Raw genomic sequence first — 19,967 nt, forward strand, 5'->3', positions numbered from 1 at the left:
GTTGAGCCATCGCCCCGTTGGCCCGATGTACCTGGCCCCGCAGGACAGGGGGATCGCGTACACTTCCTACGCTTCCTCTCCTTCCCCCAAGATTTCCCTTTCCGGTACTCCCACGGACCGGGTGGGCTTTGAGCTTGAAGCCGAAAATAAATGTTGTTAAAGTTGAAAGATTGTCCCGTCTGTATCATCCCTTTTGTGTCTCCACCTTCTAAATGTTTTAAAAGTACCAACACGCTAAAATAGTACAAGTTCCGGGATTTCATTTTCATTCCCCAAGTGTGATGCGGGAGCCGCGCCACGGAGCCTCGGTCGTTTCCGCTCTTTGTTATCGCTAGGATTTGACAGTGCTCAATCACAATGCAAGACACGTACAGAGCCACGCTCGCTTTTGCAATGCGCCGCCTAATAATGATATCTCTTGTGGAGACGTGTGCACATCAGTCTCGCGCAGTGCTAGCTCAATGGCAGCACTTTTTGTAAAGGTGGATTCACACCGGGGATGTAAGCAGTCGCGCGATCTGAGTAAAGCGCATTGCGAAAAAAAAGTAATTAGATTATCAATCTGGTGTGCGCGATAAGCGAATTCAACGCCTTCGTTGGCGCGTCGCTTCTCAAAAGCTCCGAACGCCGTTGATTGTCTCGGCCTCTCCGCGACTAGAGCGCATCGCAAAAAGTCGGGTCAGCAAGCGACTGCTCAAATCCCGTCGGTTTTTGCTCGCGATGGTCGCTTTTGCGATGAATGTTATCGCGCGACTATATCTCATCGCCGGTGTGAACACGCCTTAATGTCGAACCGGTCTCACGGCGCGTCCCGATATTGGCGTGTGTACCTACGCGCGAGTACAACATCCGGCACAAATTGCGTTTGCAAAGCCTGGCCCAGCCGGGTGAAAACATTCAGCCAACCTTTAGACTGAAGAAATCAAGAGACACCCAAAAAAGATAAAGTTGCCAGCCTAATAAAACGTGATTTCTATTTTATTAAGATGAAGACCACCCGCGTACATCAAATACCTAATCAGCCGAACTCCAAGGCAGTAAGCTTAGTTCTGGCACTCGTTTGGCGACTTTGGCCCGTAGCTGCCAGATGACAGCCGAACTATCGGGAAGCGAAACCTAACTTTGGCACTCGTTTGGCGACTTGGGACCAAAGATGCCAGATGTCAACCGAACTACAAGGTAGTGAGCCTAACTCTGGCACATCTGTGGCGATTTTGGCCCGAATGTGCCAGATGACAGCCGAACTATCAAAAAGTGAAGCTTATCTTTGGCATTAGTTCGGCGATTTTGGCCCAAAAATGCCAAAGATCAGCCGAACTACTGGGCAGTAAGCCTAAATCTGGCATTTGTTAGGCGATTTAGGCCCAAAGATGCCAGATGACAGCCGAACTACCAGGCAGTGAAACCAAAGTTTGGCACTTGTTTGGCGAATTTGGGCCAAAACACCCAGACTGTTGCCAAGGGAGGTCAGCTTTGGCTCTATTTTGGCTTCTTCGGGCTTTTTAATGCCCTAAATTCCCAGACGCAAGCCAAGTTTTGGCCCAGAACTCAGTGCTCGCCTGGGATAAAACACAATTTATATCACCAACTCGCCTGCGCGTCGTCAATGTTTGTACCTCGGTCCCGAATTTCCAAGATGTTGAAATTTCACCACCTTGCCTGCATCTTGTTTATGTCGAGCTCTTGCCGCCTTCTTCCCTGATGATGCTTTTCTAAAACCGGCGGCGTACCGCACTCGTTGCATTGTCAGTCACCATCCCCGTCGAGAAGTGCAGGAGAAACAAATTTCGTGGCTCCGGAACAAAACAACGCAGTAGGTGCCACAGTGAGTGACAACGCAAAAACCGAAAGCCTGGTTGACTTTACGCAAACTGTGTGAACTACAAAAAACAAAACCACGCCACCGCGCGAACCGCGCGTTTAAGTGGATTTGGATTTAACTCTTTTCACAGAGTATCTAGATAGGTACATGTTGCCAGCTGAAGAGAGGAAAATGGGGAAAAATCATTGGAAAACCACGATAATGTTAATATCGTGCAACGAGGCGTGGATTTGTTCCAGTTAATTGAGCATTAGTAAACTGGAACAAAAACACGAAAAAACTGCTCAAAAGACGGAAGGTAAGTTGCAGTGCAGACATATAACGCTGTGTACTTTTTAACTTGCCTTCATTCCTTAGCGGTTTTTTTTCTCACTTCTTTAATTTGATTTGAACGCAGGTCTAAGTCTAGAATACAATTTTTTTTTGAGAAAGGACAACTTAATCGAATACGGTAACTATTTTAATATTCATACATAGAAGGTACCAACAGTTGTACTACTGGCTCTCTAGGACTGGCTATACTCTGTATTGGGGTGTAGCTCGCGCCACCTAGCCTAGAAATTTCGTCTTAATTTTACTCTAAATTTTTTTTAGGGCATTTGCATATGTGTCATTTTGACTGCATGTTCGTGGGGCTTGACCGACATTAGAAAAGAGGATGACATACAAAACTGTTCCGCTGAGCTTCGCTTCTCCCCTCTTCCTCGTCCTCCTCCTCCCCCCCTTTCCGCCCTGCTTGTTCAAGTTAGACGTGTGTCGCGAACTTTTGTCGAACCGGATTTTTAGGTCAAATATTCGGGGTTCCACTGGTTTGAACCGGTTCGACGAACCTTTGTAGTGTTAACCCGATTCGACGGGTTTGACGAACCTTTTAACCAGATTCGACCGTTTCGACTTTGCGGACAGTGTGACCAGACCTTGATACAAGCATGTCTAGGTTTTGAGTATTTTTGTTATGCGAAAGGGCATCTTAATTGTATCAACAGTTGCTATAAAACAAACCAATTCTAATGATCATGGAAGTTAACCTAATTTGTTGTACTGTATTAACTGAAATAACCAGTCAGTGCTGCCCTTAATTTGTCCCTTAGACATTGTTACGGAAAAGATCCCGGGCATGTCCGTTTCGATGGTGTCGGCTTATCGTTCTCTCTCGCGCCGTTTATGAGCTCGTGGTTCTGTGGCTTCCGCTGGACACGGGTCTCCCTGTATTCGTCTTCTTCTTCAAACTGGAAGTGGGGTCTTATGTCTTCGGCGGGTAGTGAGCTCCTGGTCATACCTCTCTAACGGCGGTAGTAGCGGCGTAAACAGGGTCTCCCAGGCTGCAGCCATCGCTGCGGTGGCGGCTGCTGCCGCTGCGAATCCGGCACGAGCACAACGTCATGGAAGCCGGCCGAGTCCTGCGCACCGTGGCGCGGGTTGGGCATCGGTCGGCGTTGACTCCGTCTAGGAAACCAGCGACCTCTGAAGCGTCTTCCTTCCATGATATAAGGGAGGCACTGCACGGGCTGGCCGTCGGAACCTGTCACATTGGCGGCCTCGCGTCCCTTCTCGCCTACGGCGACGTCAAACTCGACGGTCTCGCCCTCGTAAACGGTGCGCGTGAGCTTCTGCGGGTGGTTCCGCGTGATGGCGGTCTGGTGGACGAAGATGTCTTCCCGCCTGTCGTTGCGGTTGATGAAGCCGTAGCCATCCTTTACGTTAAACCGCTGGACGGTGCTCAGCACCCGCTCAGCGAGCACGGGTTTCTTCGTGGTCATTTGCATGGCGCCAATGTCGACGGTGGGCGCTTTTCGGCGTTGCCCAGTAACACTTGCTGAAGTGTGAAAGATGGCTTGGGAGTACATTCCTTGGACCATCCAGCCAAATATGGTTTCTACAGCGGTGAGGTCGTCTGTTATGCGCTGGATCCGTCCTGTGACGACTTGCCAGTAGAAGTCAGAGCCTATAAGAACACTAACGTCGTTGTCCACTTTGCCTTGAGCTCCAGCAGGGATGATATCTGCGGCTTGAAGTCCGCTGGAATGAAGTTGCCTCAGTATGTTGTCATCTAGCTGCTGGTGTGATACTCTACACAGGTCTGGGACTTCCAGTGCTTCAAGTGATGTCTTCTGCTTGCTTTGATGGCTATGGAGGGTCACAACCACTCGTCGACAGGACCGTTTGGTGGCTGTGTTTCCAAATATGTATATATTAAGCTCCTCCTGGCCAACGACTTCACAGCCCAGTTTTTCAGAAATGTCCTGCCGGATAAACGTGCGCTGACTCCCACTATCCACTAACAGCCTCAGTAGGGGGTGTTTCGGTGTCCCTAGGGCCCAGGTTCTAGCAGTTTGCAGCAAGACAGCAGAAGAGCGGAAACTGGTGGTTGGGGCGCTCACGACTGTTGCGGTACCTTCACGAAGTCCTCCTGGGTCTGGGTTGTCGGATGCGGCTGATGTGGTACGTGATAGATCGCAGAGTATAGTCACGTAGTGACCTCCACAAGTGGCAGATGTCAAGTTACTGCATGAACGGCAAACACGAGCGATGTGATTTCGCTTGCCGCATTTGAAGCAGCAGCGTGCTCGCGCAAGCTTGGTTCATTTTTCTTGTGTTGAAAGTCTAGCCTGGCAGTTTTGCAACGCGTGCTGGGTGGTATCACACAAAGGGCACGTGGCCGCTCGGTAGCCAATAGCCTCAGTCGAGAGCGCGAGTGCTGAAGGGTGGCTCGCCTGTACGGATTCTTGACGTGGTATCGGCTATGACCCATACCGGGGAGAGTGACTTGGGTGTTCCATTTGGGCGTCTTCTCGAACCTCCACTTGAGTCTGTAGAAATAGCATGATGACGCGGACCTGCTCTTCCGGGCGCATGTCAAGTGTGTCGGCTGATGGTGTTAGTGCTGCCTCCCTTAACTTCTGTCGGTATAGCATAGATAGGTCAGCAGGAAGGCACCGCATGAGGACACGATGTAGGACGACAGCGTAGTTGCTAGGCGGGACATCCAGCCCTTGAAGAGATGTTGTTCGGAAGCGTATCGCATCGTAGAGTTCACGAAGCTGTACTGTGTTTGTTGAACTGTTGACCGCAGGCAAACTCAGAAGCCGATCAATGCGATCATCAATTAGGATGTCCCGTCGTCCAAATCGGTCTTGTAGTGTCTGTACCGCGAGGTCATAATTTTGTTCTGATAGTCGGATTCCTTCCACGGCTCGCTTCGCGTCATCTGTGAGGTACGTGAGAAGGTACTTAAACTTCTCGATTGGCGGGAGTTCGGAATTGGTGTGTATTGTACAATTGAAATGATCCCAGAACCCCTGCCAGTCGCGACGGCTCCCGGCAAAAGTCGGTACCTGCAGTTTCGGTAGGGCGACCGCCCTTTGGCTCCTTGAGGTCAGAGTTGGAAGAAGACCACCGGACTGGGCCCTGTCGAGAGGGACGTTGGGCGTGATGTTCGTGGGTTTTGGCACAGGGACTTGAGAGTCGAGGGCGTGTCGGACGCGCGTGAGGCTGTGACTGATGCGAAGACGGTACTCCTCTGCTCCCTCAGGCTCGCCCTCAAGATCGTCATCTGAGGTGGACGTCTGGATGTCACGGTCAAGGCGGATTAGGTCGCTTTCTTTCTGAAGCAGGTAGTCCAGTTGTAGTCGGAGGTCAAGCTCTGTCGTGTTCTCGTCTTGCAGAAGATTGTCTATTCGGGTTAGTGTTCGGGTGACGGCTGAGCGGACGATGCCGCGGGTTCTTTGGCTGCGGTCCATCTCGTTTCCCGGGTGTCGGAAGAGATGTGTTAAGGAAGCGATCCCGGGCACGTCCGTTTCGATGATGTCGGTTTATCGTTCTCTCTCGCGCCGTTTATGAGCTCGTGGCTCTGCGCTCCTCTATCTCCTTTTCCTCTCGTTACCTGCTACCAGATGGCATAATCTACAACAGCCATCACCATCCAATCCGAAGCCAACCGGCGAGCCTGTCGCGCATGCTTTTAGCAGTCGAACCTGAGTCAAACCTTACGTCGAACTTTTCACAAGTTTGAAAAAGTCGAACTTGGTCAAACTTGAACCTCGACCGGTTCCCAACATCCCTGGTTAAAACTATGCCAAAAGGCTGCCAGCAGTGTTGCCCGGTATGTATGCAAGTCGAAACCGCTCTTCCACGCAACAATCAATCAATCTTTATTTGCATAAAAAAGTGGAACACGGGAAGCGTGCATGGCTGGCAGAAAGGTTATGAAACCTGTACACTGAAGCGCCTGCAAGCCAACACTCCATTCTGGGCCAAACTTCAGGCGTTCTTTCTGTGTCATATCAAATTCATCTAAGAAAATCTATCGCTGCATATATATCTGTCAGTTGGCATTTAGGAAATATTTCATTTCTTACACATGAAGTCAAAGAATTTTGCACTTTCAGCCGACAAGTCAAACCTAACAGACATTTATTTACTTACCGGCTCATTGTGCTCAAAATCCCCACTGGTTCTTTCGTTGATACATGTGGCGAAGCAGTAATTGCCCATAATTCTCAATTGATGCCGGCCACTCGAATCTGTTGTTGCACTTCACCTGTGACAGCTGTTGGGACCCAAACGTTTCAATCCACTTAAGACACCATGTCGCATCGCTGCACTACATGGCGCACGACTGCTATAGGAACAAAGAATTAATAACTTGCCAATTGTATGTCCGGGAAAGGAAGCCCCAGTTTCATTCCCTCACATTCTATTATAGACAAGCTTACAAACATTACAGAACGAAAGAACTACATGTGAAGCAGTGTCATGCTGCGGCACACTGTTTTTATGCCAATTCTGCAAACTTGAGGCTGGTTCACACAGCACCTTCTTCTTATGTTAATTTAGAAGTCACCAAAACATTGGTATCTCGAATGCCGCGTGCCAGGCTATCTCCTTGAACTTGCAGCCACGCTTAATATGAAGCACAGATGTCCCGGTGACTTGTGGCGTAAGCAGACATAAGCTTCCCTAACATAAGACAACGTTAGAAAACGGAGCTGTATGTAAGAAAACAAGCCTTTAGCCTCACAACTGATTGCATTTCAAACTGTTATTGCAATGTTACTCAGAAAAATATGAATAGGAGTTAATATATTTGTTAACTATACGACTAACTCTGAAGGTTATCCACCCATTTTATATGTGCTGAAACTAATCAATTCACAGTGAAGACACCATTAATCTAACTGCCACTACAATTTCTTTTGTTTACACAACTGTTTGAATGAAAAGCACTCTATATTGGAAGGAACAAAAATGTTTAACTTGTGAGATCATACCTTATGTTCACATTAGGCATGCTCAAATTTGTAAGTAAACATATTCGACAGATCTGTACTCAAATGCTTGCCAGATCACCAACTGCTTCAAGAACTAATTTCAGTCGAACATGCCTTGATTGAAGCTGAGAAGCAATTAGTAATGGTAAAACTAATTCCCTTCCTTCTTAAAAGGATGGTGTTCCACAAAGTCTGTCGATGCCAACAAAGTGACAAAAGCAAGAGTTTTGGTGTGAACTCCACAAGTTGCGAAGCATTTGTAGACATCAAAATTAAAAAGATCACCAAGGCAACGAAGCGATACGACCCCTATTTGAAAGGAATGGCACCACTGAGTGCAGTCGTCAAAGTTCGAGAAGACCATAATCATGCCCTGGACTGTGCTGATGGACTCCGCCTCCTTCGGCCCAGTCCCGGCACCCGAGCATCGTTCTACAATTACTTCAAAGATGGCCTCAGCCGAGCAGAGGCCATGACACTACACCGACAGAAGCTCGTAGCTGGGGAGAACGATGCCATCCAGCTGCCCAGTGGTGCCCTCATCCCGTCTGGAGGTACTGTCTACCACTGGTTCCGCATCTGGCGCAAGGAGCACTATGGTCACACAGTGGACCCGCTGTCAAAGCTGGCGGGAAAGGCTCCATCGTACCTCCAGCATGGTGAGTTGTCATTTGCCATTAGAGTTAAGTATGTTTTCCCAAAAGTTGCCGCCCCTAAATTCCTATAAGGTTGTCATGGCACCTTTATAGTTTTTGGTTTTTTCAATATTACTAATTCCGGAATTCAGCGCCTTCTGGTGGCTGAAAAGGCAGTTTAACTTTTACCAAACCATTGACAGCGGTGAACCTGTAGTCTGCAGTATTTCATCGGGCACCGTCACTTTCGCAAGTCAACGGCAAATGTGAATGTGCGCTTCACCGTACATTTCTTTCTCAATATCTTTCGGTTACGATGGCGGAGAAGATGCGACCAGCCAGAACAAAGTGCCAACCCACATAGACGCCTTGATAAAGGTCTATACATCAACGGTCTTTGAAGCCGATTGTGTGCTATAACAGGTTGACTGGGCCGGAAATAGAAATGAACGCTTACGCAGCTCTTGCATCCAATTCCTGCTTCACGTCGCGCTAATGTGTAGAATGTATAGGCCTCGAAACATCTGCTTATTAGCATCTTCAACTTCTTCCTTTATCAGTACTTTATCAGTAAACTAAAGGCCGCCATTAGTATAGCACACATGCCATTATTCACATGATGGCAGTCATCAAAGTGGCCAGACTCAATTTTAGAAAAGGTCTATTGGTCATAAACTTTTGTTTTCCTGTTGCGACAGGAAAAGAAAGACAGAGGGAAGAATGGTGGGTGATCAGTTAGTATAAACCCAAAGGACAGGTAAAAAGGATGCAACATACTGAAAGAGGCCTTCTCTTCCCAGGCTTGATATTTCATTAATTTTGCGAATTGTGGGTAGTTGAACATTTTGCTATTAGGAGCAGTATGCTATGTATTCGCTACCATGGGGTAATATATTGCCGCAACCCATTTTTTCCATTATTTTTAAAGTCGGGAAATCTGCGAAAAGTACATCCTCGTCAAAATTACGTCGTTGACAGTACTTAACAGAGCACAACTGCATTGCCACAAAATATTCTCATATTGCAAATAGCCTACGCATGCAGTATATTGAGTTCATGGTAACATTCCAAAAGATTCTTTTTAAAAAGGCATGCCGCATATGAAACCATTTGCAGGTATCATATAAAGCCTTAATAAAAAGATCTAGAATATGTAAACATGTTCAACCCTCTTGCTATCAAAATACTCTTATACAGAGATACAGAGAGGAATTCCGTGGCAGTACTGCGGTTTATAAGAACTCCTTTTCCCCTAAAACAATACAGGAAACAGACTGCCAGTTCCTGTGGCTTGTGTTTTACCTAATGAGATGTTTCTTCTACATTGACCTCATAGTGTTCCGTGTATTTGTTAATTTTCGTTAGGACAGCCGGCCAATTGCTATAAAAGTATTGTAAATTTTAATGTTCTATGGTATTTCGATTGTGATATTTGTTGTTTTAGTATAACCACTACCACTTCCACTCCCAAATTTCTCCCCCCCCCCCATTATAATGCCTCATAGCACTGTAGGCATCTCAATAAGTATATAAATACAAAGAGTGATAAAAACGTTCAAGGACAAATGTTTTTTTTATTAATGTAAAACATTATTGTACATTGTCCATTTAAATTACTCCCCTTGGAAAACTATACAATTTTTCCACTGCGGTTTCCACTGTTGGATGGATGAAAACTCATCTTCTGGAATGCTGTTCAGCTCCTCCAGTGATTTGTCTTTAATTTTGTCAGTTGAGTCAGATCTCTGCCCTTCAAGGGTCTCCGAGTTAGGGAAACAGGAGGAAGTACACAAAGGCCACGTATGGTGAGTACACTGAGTGGGGACAACGGTCATGACATTTTTTGAGCGAAAATTACGAATGAGCCACGCAAAATGATCAGGCGTGTTGTCATAGTGTAGCACCCACTCCCCATTTTGCCACAGCCTAGGTCTCATTCTCTTTACAGCCTCGCACAAATATCTCAGGGTTTCAAGATAACCAAAACGATTGTCTCGGTTCGTGCAAGGAAGTCGTAGCAGACGACACTTTTCTAGTTAAAGAAAACAGTGAGCATGACATTCACATTTGATTTCACTTGTTGAGCATGTGTCGTGTTGGAGAGGATTTCGTCTTTCAATGGGATGATTGGACTTTCGTTTCCACATCCTACTCACGAACCAATATTTAGCCCCCAGTAATGACACGTTTAAAAAAGTTTTCAAGATTATTTGCAATTTCAAAAATTTCCTGACAAACCTGAACCCTGTGTTCTTTTTGCTTTTAAATCAACTTTGCAGCCACTCGGCACATTTGCAGTTCAGACAGAATTTCTCGACATGGGCCAAATGAGATGTTGCGTTCCTCTGCCATTTCACGGATGGTTATTGGACAATTTGATCGCATGAAAATGTTCACTCTGGCAACATGATCGTTAGCAGTCAAAGTTGATGGGCATCCTGAACGAAGATTGTCTTCCGACGATGTCCAGCCTTCTTTGAACCACTTGTACTACTCATGAGTTCGTGATCGACTCAGACGTTCATACTCTGCACTCTCTTGCAACACCTGAAAAGTTTCTGGAAACTTTTTACTTAACTTGACACAAAACCTGAAACAAAAGTCTTACTCTTCTTTTTGATAGAATTGATAGAGAATCACAAAAAGCCAAACACAACAAACTTGTTTCACAAAAACGCCTGTTACTTGAAAACAAAGGAGTTTGCAGAAAATCTACAACAGCTCAGCACAGTAAGAGACACAACAGCTAATGCTGCCCGTACCACCCAATTGCGCCCGTAAGTGTAAAGTCACCACTCCAAACTGTCGATAGGGACAATGTCTCGGAAGGATAGATGGGACTGAATTTCGCTCCAAAAGAATGATTGTTAAAAAATGAGACGTGGAATTTAGGCGTCTACAAAGAATAGACACAGGGAGCCTAGATTTCACACTTACCATGACAGAAGCTTGCAGAGAATCAGCCGTTTCTGAAATATTTGCGAGGAAAACTTCCGGTACTTGAGACGCCTCGAGATGCCTTCTGCAGACAAACGCATAATAAACGCAAACGGAATGAATGAAGTATGCCTGCTGCAACAGTTTGAGTCGGTTGCACAATGATATGATTTTGATTTTGGATTTATTTGGGACATGGCTGGCCTAAGAAAACTCACCGGATTTATAAAAACTAACTGTATTTGCGTAGAAACAATACTGTCTGATGAAAATCATTGTACGCATGGAGATCTGCTAAAACTATAGCGAGACAAGGCATCTGCTTAGAACATATCACGACAACTTCGGGCCCTCTTTTTTTTCTTTTGCAGCTGATATGCGTTGTAATGAAGGAGCGATTATTTTGAATCTAACATGAGCGGTTTCAGACCTCAAACTTCGTTCCGCCGGTTCGCAATATGGATGTCTTGTACCTGCTTCTAATCACCACACTGAGAAAAAAATTCTACTTGATTTTTCAGTTTTAAGTAAAACCCCAAACAGCCAAGGAGCTGGATAATAACATTGGGTAAGTTATAATGTTGAGTACATGACCGAAAAGGAACACTTCTCCTTACATCTAGAAGATTTGCGTTTACTCTTAGTCCGAGTGTAGAAGACAAGGAGGCCTGAATGACCTTGCCTAGTCAGTCTCACAGATTCTAGGTCGAATGTTCGAGATGCTGAGAGTGGTAGATATGGGTTTGAGTGTGAGCTTTGCTGACTCACTCAGATTCTCCCGACGACGAGGCACATTCACTCTCGCTCCAGCCAGTTTCTATGCTGAAGCGGCGACAGACGCTGCTACTGTTGCGACAGATCCCTTTTTTGTTTCCGGCACAAGCTCGCCAATCAAACCTTTATTTTCATTTTACACTCATCGAATCTTTTCCATCTGCAAGATTTCTAGAGAAGGTCCGGGGTAAAGCGTTCCTTCTCAGTCATGCACGTGGCAATATTGATACGGACAGTTTGTTTGAACACACAAATGTGCACTGAATAATTGTGCTGTCAGAGACCCTTCAAATGTGTGCTGGCCTGCACTTTGACCTTGAACACTTTGCGTCGCAATCATACGTGGTTTTGGTTCCCCAGGGTTTTTATCTCCTCAAATATTGTGGAAGCCGAGCTCTACGGAAAGGCAATCGTGTGCTCGCGCGTGGTATGGGGAACAGAATAAACACACAACTTCTTATGGTGTGTTCTTCATATTCGTTGAAATACGTTTCTGAACAACAATAAAAGCATTTACTTTTCCTCGAGTTCGAAACGGACGAATTAAACAACCAACTCGAGCGGTTCTCCCTTGAGCTGCTGGCACTTGACAGCTCATCGACATGAGACCATGAAACGAAACGGAGCACTGTGTCCAGTTCTCTGGTCCAGAATAAATCACAATCATTATTGTTAAATGACAATAGACACTTGGTACCTGTTTTCATAAAACAAAAATCAACTGCTTTCATAGCCTTAAAAAAAACCTTTTTGTTTAGATTTGGCAGAACATTTGCTTTTGTGAGAAAGTGGCTTGGCACACAATGGCACAATTGGCACTGCACTTCCACCCTTGCATGTACCAATTCCTAAAAATATTTGACCGAAGTCCAAAAATTCTTGCCTAACCCTCTTAAACAGACACTAAACTCTCAGAAAACATTTTTTAGGAACCTAATTAGGACACATGTCGTGGAATTAATATTACCCACCATAAAATAGTTAATACAAAATTTAGCGTGTGAAACCCACTGACTTAAGGGCGATTCTGAACATTATTCTATTGCTAGATCGACGTCATGAAATAGAAGCATGTTTTTGAATAGCTCCTAGCTCAAATTGTGTCTTGCAACATAAATAATGTGCTAGCTTTTTTGCCTGTTCAGTGCTTTTTTTTAAAGTATCGTCCCTATTTGCATCTCTTGCAGGAGTCGACGTGACAACTACCAAATCCTCAGATGGCACCTGCTGGGCAGTCCTTGTAGTCACGGGGATCATGAAACGAGCGCAGGGATTGGATGCCGCCAGGGAGATCGTCTTTCTGGACTCAACTGCATCATGCGACGAGTCCCAGTGCTCAGTGACGGTGGTGCTGGCAGCAACCCCAGCCGGTGCCATACCCCTGGCTGTACTGCTGCATAGTTCTCAGAGCACTGAGAGCTATGCAGCTGCATTCGGACTGCTAAAGCGGAAGTATCCATTTTGCATCGGTGGTGCTCATGTAAGTTGGCTATGTGCAGATGCATCAAGGGAGAACACCGCCCAGAAGGGTGAACGTTTAAACCCTCAGCTTAAAATGAAAACATTTTTTGTGTGTGCTACTTGATAAATAGTGCACTAAAATAATTCAGCTCTATACATTAATTGTGAAGGAAATTATGATACTTCTTATAGTCAATCTCTCGTCGCAAAAATAATAGTGTTCACCATTTCATTTTTTTCAGATACAATGCAAAACGTCTGGAAAGACAAACTGTGAAAAAAAAAACTTTGTAAGATTTAATTAATCTTTATAATATCATTTTATGGCAAAATCAAACAGGTTTTATGCCTTCTTTGTCTTTAAGAAAGTCGTAGTATCTTTTCTTTTACAGATATCAGTAATGTAAAAAGAAACAAATCTAGGGGCACATGCCTCATTCAATACACGAACTCAGCTCTGTTACATAATAGGGGTGGTGCGTCGGGCGTACTTCCGGTCTGGGGCTGTGGGTGGAAGTTACCATATGGGATGTGCATTCCTGCATTGTTTTTGTAGAAACCAGACAGAAACCCACCTTGTTGTCAAAACGCCCCGACTAGGACTGTGCCAAAAGAGTCGGGAAATGTGTGAAGATCAGTGTTCACATGTTTTCTGCCTGCTCGGCTCGCCCGAGAGCGTGGATAGGGACTATGAAGAAGTAAAACCAGATGTCGTCGGACCACGACTGCTTGTGCGGGAAGCACTTTGGGTTAAATCCACGAATACTTGTGGTCGTCAGATTTATTTGTTTTGTTCCAACAAGAACGCGGGAAAACCGCAAAGTTGTACGGACCACCTGCGGACTACGTTCAGTATGTTTTAAACTTCGAACGGGCGCCTGGTTGTTCGAAGTGTCGTCTGCTCTCTGACTTTTCTGCATGTCGTCGTCTGCTCGTTCAAACGAAGCGGCCCGTAGACCAAACGTCCGGTCATTGCGATAAGAGGTAAGTGCAGGACACGAAACACTTTTAACTTCGAAGGCTGGCTGGAATAAATAAGCTCGGCGTAAACAGTAGATACAAACATATGTTGATAGCTGTTACCAGTGGCCATCACCGATTTGTTATGCCTGATTCACTTGGTCCGATTCTGCTTGCGATTTCCAGTATGGACGTCGACCATCTCAGCTACGGTTCACGCTTTCGCTGTTCGAGCAGCGTCATGACTGAAAACAGGGAGCAGAATGTAATCATGCGAGCCAGATTTTAGCGTCCATTCTGCGACGTCCACGTGGAATGAATCGCCGCATGTCAGATGGTTCACTGGATGTTTTGCGGTGTGACGAGCCTCGTTACTTTCGCTAAGACCACTCGAGTAGTCAGACATTGCCAGGAAGACGTAGAATCAACACTTCCAATGCAAAAAAAGGTACGGGGACTCACACCGACGCCGACAACATCGCATTCCAATGGTTTGCTTATGGGCGACTGCGAGCATTTTCCTCACATTCCATAAAGCATGCAGGGCGCCGATAATGTCAGCTAGGGGCGCTCCGGTTTGTTTGTAAACATGAGTTGGTGTACACCGGTCAGGAAAAACAAAAAATCACCCTTTCCTTAAGTCCTGTTTATAGAATGATGGACTGACTAAAATAAAATTTATATCAAAAAGCGAAATAGAAGCATTCAAATTGTCCACATTTGTACCATTTATATAGTACCAAGGTATTGTAAATAACCTATGGCAAGCTAACTATGCAGTAGAAATTAATAGCACTTTGCCAAAGTACTCTTCAGATGTTGGTGGACCTAAACATGGCTTTTAAACTCGATAAGTACAGCAAAAAAAATATTCGTCTAGGTAATGCTCCTTCTACATATTCTTGACACTCATGACTACTGTGTAAATTATAACCAGGGTTCTGTGTTTGAGTATTTCTCGTTCTTTGAACTTGGGAGCGTTTTTTCAGGGTTTATTTTTCAACAGATGTGGTGTAATTTTATATAGACTGTCGGTGTTGTTTCGGAGTATGTGGTAGAAACTAGGACGGATTTCCCAACCTCCAGGGAACATGCATGTGACCCGAATACTTAGATAATGTCCCGGTTCTTATAAGAGGGGACAAGAGAAAAAGTGGGATTCCCAAAGGAAGAAGCAGTCTTGCAAAACGTTTAGCGGGGGCTGTGTTCCAGGTCAACACAAAATAAAGCTGTACATAAAAATTTTCTTCCCATGAAGCCAGGCTTTTTTCTTATTCAAGATCAGCTCCAATTCAAGATTTTTCAGTTTTTCCTAATTATGATAAAACCGGTTGAGAGGTTCACTTTCAGGGCTCACCGGTATTCACTGAAAATATGGAACCATAATTATAGCTACAGTAATGGAAAGGACAACACTAAGGTATCTTTTTCACCATCTTTGCCCCAGTGCTAGCCCAATGACTAACAACAAGGACGTCTATGTTGGAGGGAGGTGGCCGACACTGGTCTTGTCATTAACAAGTACTTACAAATTTGCCAAGACATTGTTTAACTTTATACTAAATTATAATTAACGCAATCATTTCTGCCGCACATCCGCCCATTCCAAACTAAGCGCCCATTCCCAAATTTATAAGATGTGATAAAAATATGCGCACTACATTGATATGTGAAATTGATGACCAGATAAGTGCTCATCTGCCATTTTTTTATGATTATCTCTAACTTTTGAGTGGGCACTTGCCAGGTATTTTACGGTAAGTTGAATACTGAGGTAGTACTACAGTGCCATTTTATAGTGTTTCATGTTTAATTACTCAAATGGAACTGCAAAAGGCATTTTATCATGATATCGTAAAGATTCAAGTGTGACCTAGCTGTACACCAACGGACGTATTGTGTGCATCTCAGCCAGGAGTGCAGAAAATGGTGCCTTAACTGTCAGGCACTATACTCGGCGACACTTTTCCTGGCACTGCAGTGGAAGGTACTGGCATGCGTCCCCTCCCCCCATTTTGAGCACTGAATAAAGCTGTGCACGGGTCTCCTCCTCTCCACTGCATTGCCAAGAAACTTTGTCGCCGAGTGTAGTCCCCATATTGCACTCTGCAGTGGCTGCTACAATGGGTAATATCATAAAAGCATATTTATCCACATTTAAAACTATTTTCAATTATTTTCTGCACTCGGTCTTTTGTGCTTTGCTTTGTTCAAAATTTCACAGTAGTATACATCTTTGCTTTAAAGAGATTTTATCATTATTTTTGTCAACTACTTCATTCAATTTTTTATCATACTATTTGGAACTGAATTGCAAACCAGTCTGTTCACGAGTTCTATATTTTATATAAGAGATAACTAGAGACGGCAAAATTGTTAGCCAAATATTAATCTACATTTTTTCGGGCAATTTTTGCGTGGTTTTAAATTTATATTCATTAAAACCTATGAATATTTAGCCAATTAAACTATCCACTTTATACTAGAAGACAGCTGAGGCGTTCAGTAGAACTAAAATAAAAGATTTTCCAAAACAAAACTATTGATGCAAATGTCATACTAAGGATCAACAGCTCTTGAGTAAACACATAAAAATCATTCTACTTCTTACTAAACCCCAAAAAAATCCAATCGATCGGGCAATGTATGATCATCATACATTGCCCGATCGATGCCCATACCAAAATCTGGACATCCTACTCCTGCATGAATGCACCAGTCAAGCAGGATTCGATGAATATTTTGTCATCTGGGAAGACAGCAATGCCTTTCGGTAACATTCTGCAGGAAAGGAAACCAGGATAACAATTAAAACGACCATGCTGATGAATAGATACGAATACTTGAAAGGATATAACATGGAGGACGGGGACGGAATCAGGACTTCTTTCAAGAAGTCTTCTTTCCGACCCGTCCTCGATGATTTATTCTTTCAAGTATTCATATCAAAACTAGGGGCAGCAATTTTACATGTACTACAGTAGTACTGCTTTAATCGAGATGAAACAATGGAATAAAAAGATACTGAAGTCTAATCGATTCTTGCTTCACTAGTTTATACCGAGGTGATATCTAAACTAACGCCATAGAAGAAGTCTGCTTGCATAAACTCCTCCCTCTGTCGCTTTTGTGCAGAGTGCATGCGTATGCAGAGGGAAGCTCTCTTCTCTTAACAGACGAGCCTGACGAGACGAGATAAATTTGTGTTTCTCTATCTAGGAGGGGAACTTCAATTTCAATGATTCAAGTTAAACAATTACTAAATAACTGAGGCTATTAGATACGTGCAAAATATGTACAAACATCAAAATAAATATTATTTTGTCACACAGGGAAGGCAATTGAACTGACTTGTATTGCTACTTTGGTTTAAAATTTAATTTATATTTTAAACTTTAAAGCATTTGCAGGCAGGCTTCTACATCCCTCCTGAAATTGTCTTAAATAAAATACAAATACAATGCAAGTTTGATTGAGATTTATACCGTAGATAATATCTAGTCACTAACCATGCAATGCTTGAAGGGTTCTCTTTGGATCTATTTTATAGAAGCTGCTCTACATAGTAACGAGATTTGTTCCCTTGGTTGAGGACCACGTGGGAGGGAGTTGTCTTGCCAGTGGGTTTATATACATTTTTGACACCTTATAATAGCAGGCAACTTTCTCTTCATAGAGAGATCAGCAGGATCCCCAGACACTTCACCCACAAGTCATGGATCTTCATTGCGAAATCTGCTAAGTGCTATTCCAAATAGTGTTGCTCCATAGGCATAATAACGGCATGACAGAGAGTCTCCCAGTGGTAGCACATGGACACAGCAGCAAAAGTGGAAGGTTATTGTATAGTCATTGCATTGCTTAAAGTGATGCGAAAGATTCATTCTCGATTGAATAAACACGAGTGATAAATAGGAGAATCATTTCGTTTTGAACGAGCATGAAACACCTCCATGTTTATTATATTCTGCAGGCACCCAAAGCATTCATGACTGATAATTCTGCGGCGAAAAAAGCTGCTCTGCAAGCCACCTGGCCTGAGGCAACCCAGCTTCTGTGCCATTTTCATGTTGCTCGAGCAGAATGGCGCTGGCTCCAGGCATCGCGCAACAACGTCAGCCGGGATGAAAGGCGGGAACTAATGTCTGCATTCCAAAAGGTGAATGCATATTTACTGTGTGTTCTTATCATGTTCTGATGCAATCCCTGCTGCCACTTATTACGGCTGTATGAAGTTTTGCATAATGGAAAGCCTTCTTGGCAATACGTTGGCTGCAGTTTTTGAAGATGCAGTTTTTCCCTTTTTTGTAATACATTTATTAAAAAGAGAATGATTTGGCTGCAAGGAGCGCCTCACACAAATAGGTCAGTTAGTGTATGTCCCTTTATAACTTAGGAGAAATAAGTTTCTGGTGAAAAGTATAGCTCATTCATCCATAAAATGAACATACTTCCAAAACTACTGAGATGAAAATGTGCAAACAAGAACAAAAAAAAATGCTACAGGTTTTTTTTTTCTTTTTCCAGTAGATGTTTCTAATATTTTATATGAAATATAAGAAAGGTTAATAATAAAAATGAATGGGCCCCTGTAACACTTTCAGCGATTGTCTATTTATGGCCATAACTGCATCTATGGGCTCTAAGTATCCTAAGTAACCAAACATTACATTCATGTTTGGCCGACTAAAAACTAAAAATGCTCTCATTGTCCTTTAAAACTGCCACATGAACCTTCGAGCGAACTTACTATTTCTACAAAAAAAAAAAAAATTAAACATAGATTTTTTAACCACAGATTTGAGATGTAAGTTCATACCACATGGTACCCTCCAAAATGTGTCTGGGTCTGGATGCTCACATAAAAAAAGACACAAGGATAATGTGCACACAGTCATGTCCAAAAAAACTAACTCAGTGCTACCACTGCGTCCATTCACATTTTTTTATCATTCTGTGCATACACCAACCTATGTGTACAGACAAGCCGGAGTGCTCCAAGCGGCATGCATCAACACGGTGCGTGCGTGACGGGGTGTAGGCAAGAAGCTCCACGCCCCGCATCAACAAACAATTTGAATGCAATGTTGTAGGCGTCGGTGCAACTCCTTGTGGTCTTTTTCGCATTCAGAGAAATTAGTGAGGCTCATTACTGCGCAAAACTTTACACAAATAATGTGACGTGCGGCGATTCACTCCTCGTGATCGCTGCAGAATTGACGCTAAAGTCTGATTCCCATGATGAGATTCTAGTCGCTATTTCCAATCGGAACGTCGCTCAGACTGCAAACATCTGTACAGTAGTTGCGATGCTGACCGAGTGAATTAGGCATAACAAGACAGTAATGAACCACTACTCAGTGTTTGAATGCATTTGAATGCAAGCGCCGGCATTTGGCAATCGAACACATTCGAAGAGTGAGTAGAGACGAAGGCAGCTAGTTTACCGTCTACCCACTAATCATTCCAGTCTGAGCTCAGTGTTCTGATGTCCCTGTGCGCTCTCGTCTCGACCTCGATGTTTCTTGTCGCATAGCTTTGCAGTTCCTGCATGAGCACTCAAGTGTTTCTAAAAACGAACTGATTTAGTGGTTTCTAATGATTTGCAGAAAGTTTCTATTAGGAACCATATCATTCTTCACTAATTAAAAATTATATTAACAAATTTTAGTTAGTTTTTTTTTTACTTATCGTGCTGATTAGCCCCCAATAATATGTCCATCTGGACATATGACTCACCTGCACACACCACATTAGTATAGCTTTCACAGCTTTTTGAAAACAAATCTGTAAAGCCAAAAAATACACTTTGCATAGAGAGGTCTAACCTTTGTAAGGTCGGTGCTGGCTACCATAATATTCTAAGAAATGACCCGTACCTGAAAAGAGGGAGATAAGCTAACATTGCTGACTGGAGAGAACAGCCTTCTCTGCTTTTTTGCCCCTCCCCCCCCCCTTCCCCCCCAAAGTGATAACTAGGCATATCACAAAAACCAAAATTAGTTCGATTTTTTTTTTGTGGTTCCACATTGAAGGTTATTTTACTTTTCATTCTTACTTGATTCGCTCTTAATTTGAGGAGGGACATCTTTCAGAATATCATAGTAG

At 43.9% G+C, this 19,967-nt stretch overlaps 1 protein-coding gene and 1 pseudogene across 1 annotated transcript in view; one reads left to right on the top strand and one right to left on the bottom strand.

Annotated features, from left to right (window-relative positions):
- Nucleotides 1-2,919: 2,919 nt before the first annotated feature.
- Nucleotides 2,920-7,112, bottom strand: LOC115331188 (annotated as a pseudogene).
- A 155-nt stretch (nt 7,113-7,267) lies between these two features.
- Nucleotides 7,268-19,967, top strand: part of LOC115331187 — a 32,437-nt gene continuing 19,737 nt past the window's right edge. Inside the window, exons 1-3 of the mRNA XM_040222051.2 lie at nt 7,268-7,751; nt 12,626-12,918; nt 17,833-18,018. Coding sequence (XP_040077985.2) covers nt 7,268-7,751; nt 12,626-12,918; nt 17,833-18,018 — 963 coding nt within the window. The remainder of the gene's footprint in view (nt 7,752-12,625; nt 12,919-17,832; nt 18,019-19,967) is intronic.

The sequence above is a fragment of the Ixodes scapularis genome, unplaced genomic scaffold (assembly GCF_016920785.2).
Source record: "Ixodes scapularis isolate PalLabHiFi unplaced genomic scaffold, ASM1692078v2 PGA_scaffold6__148_contigs__length_123643588, whole genome shotgun sequence".
In the NCBI taxonomy this organism is placed as follows: Eukaryota; Metazoa; Arthropoda; class Arachnida; order Ixodida; family Ixodidae; genus Ixodes; species Ixodes scapularis.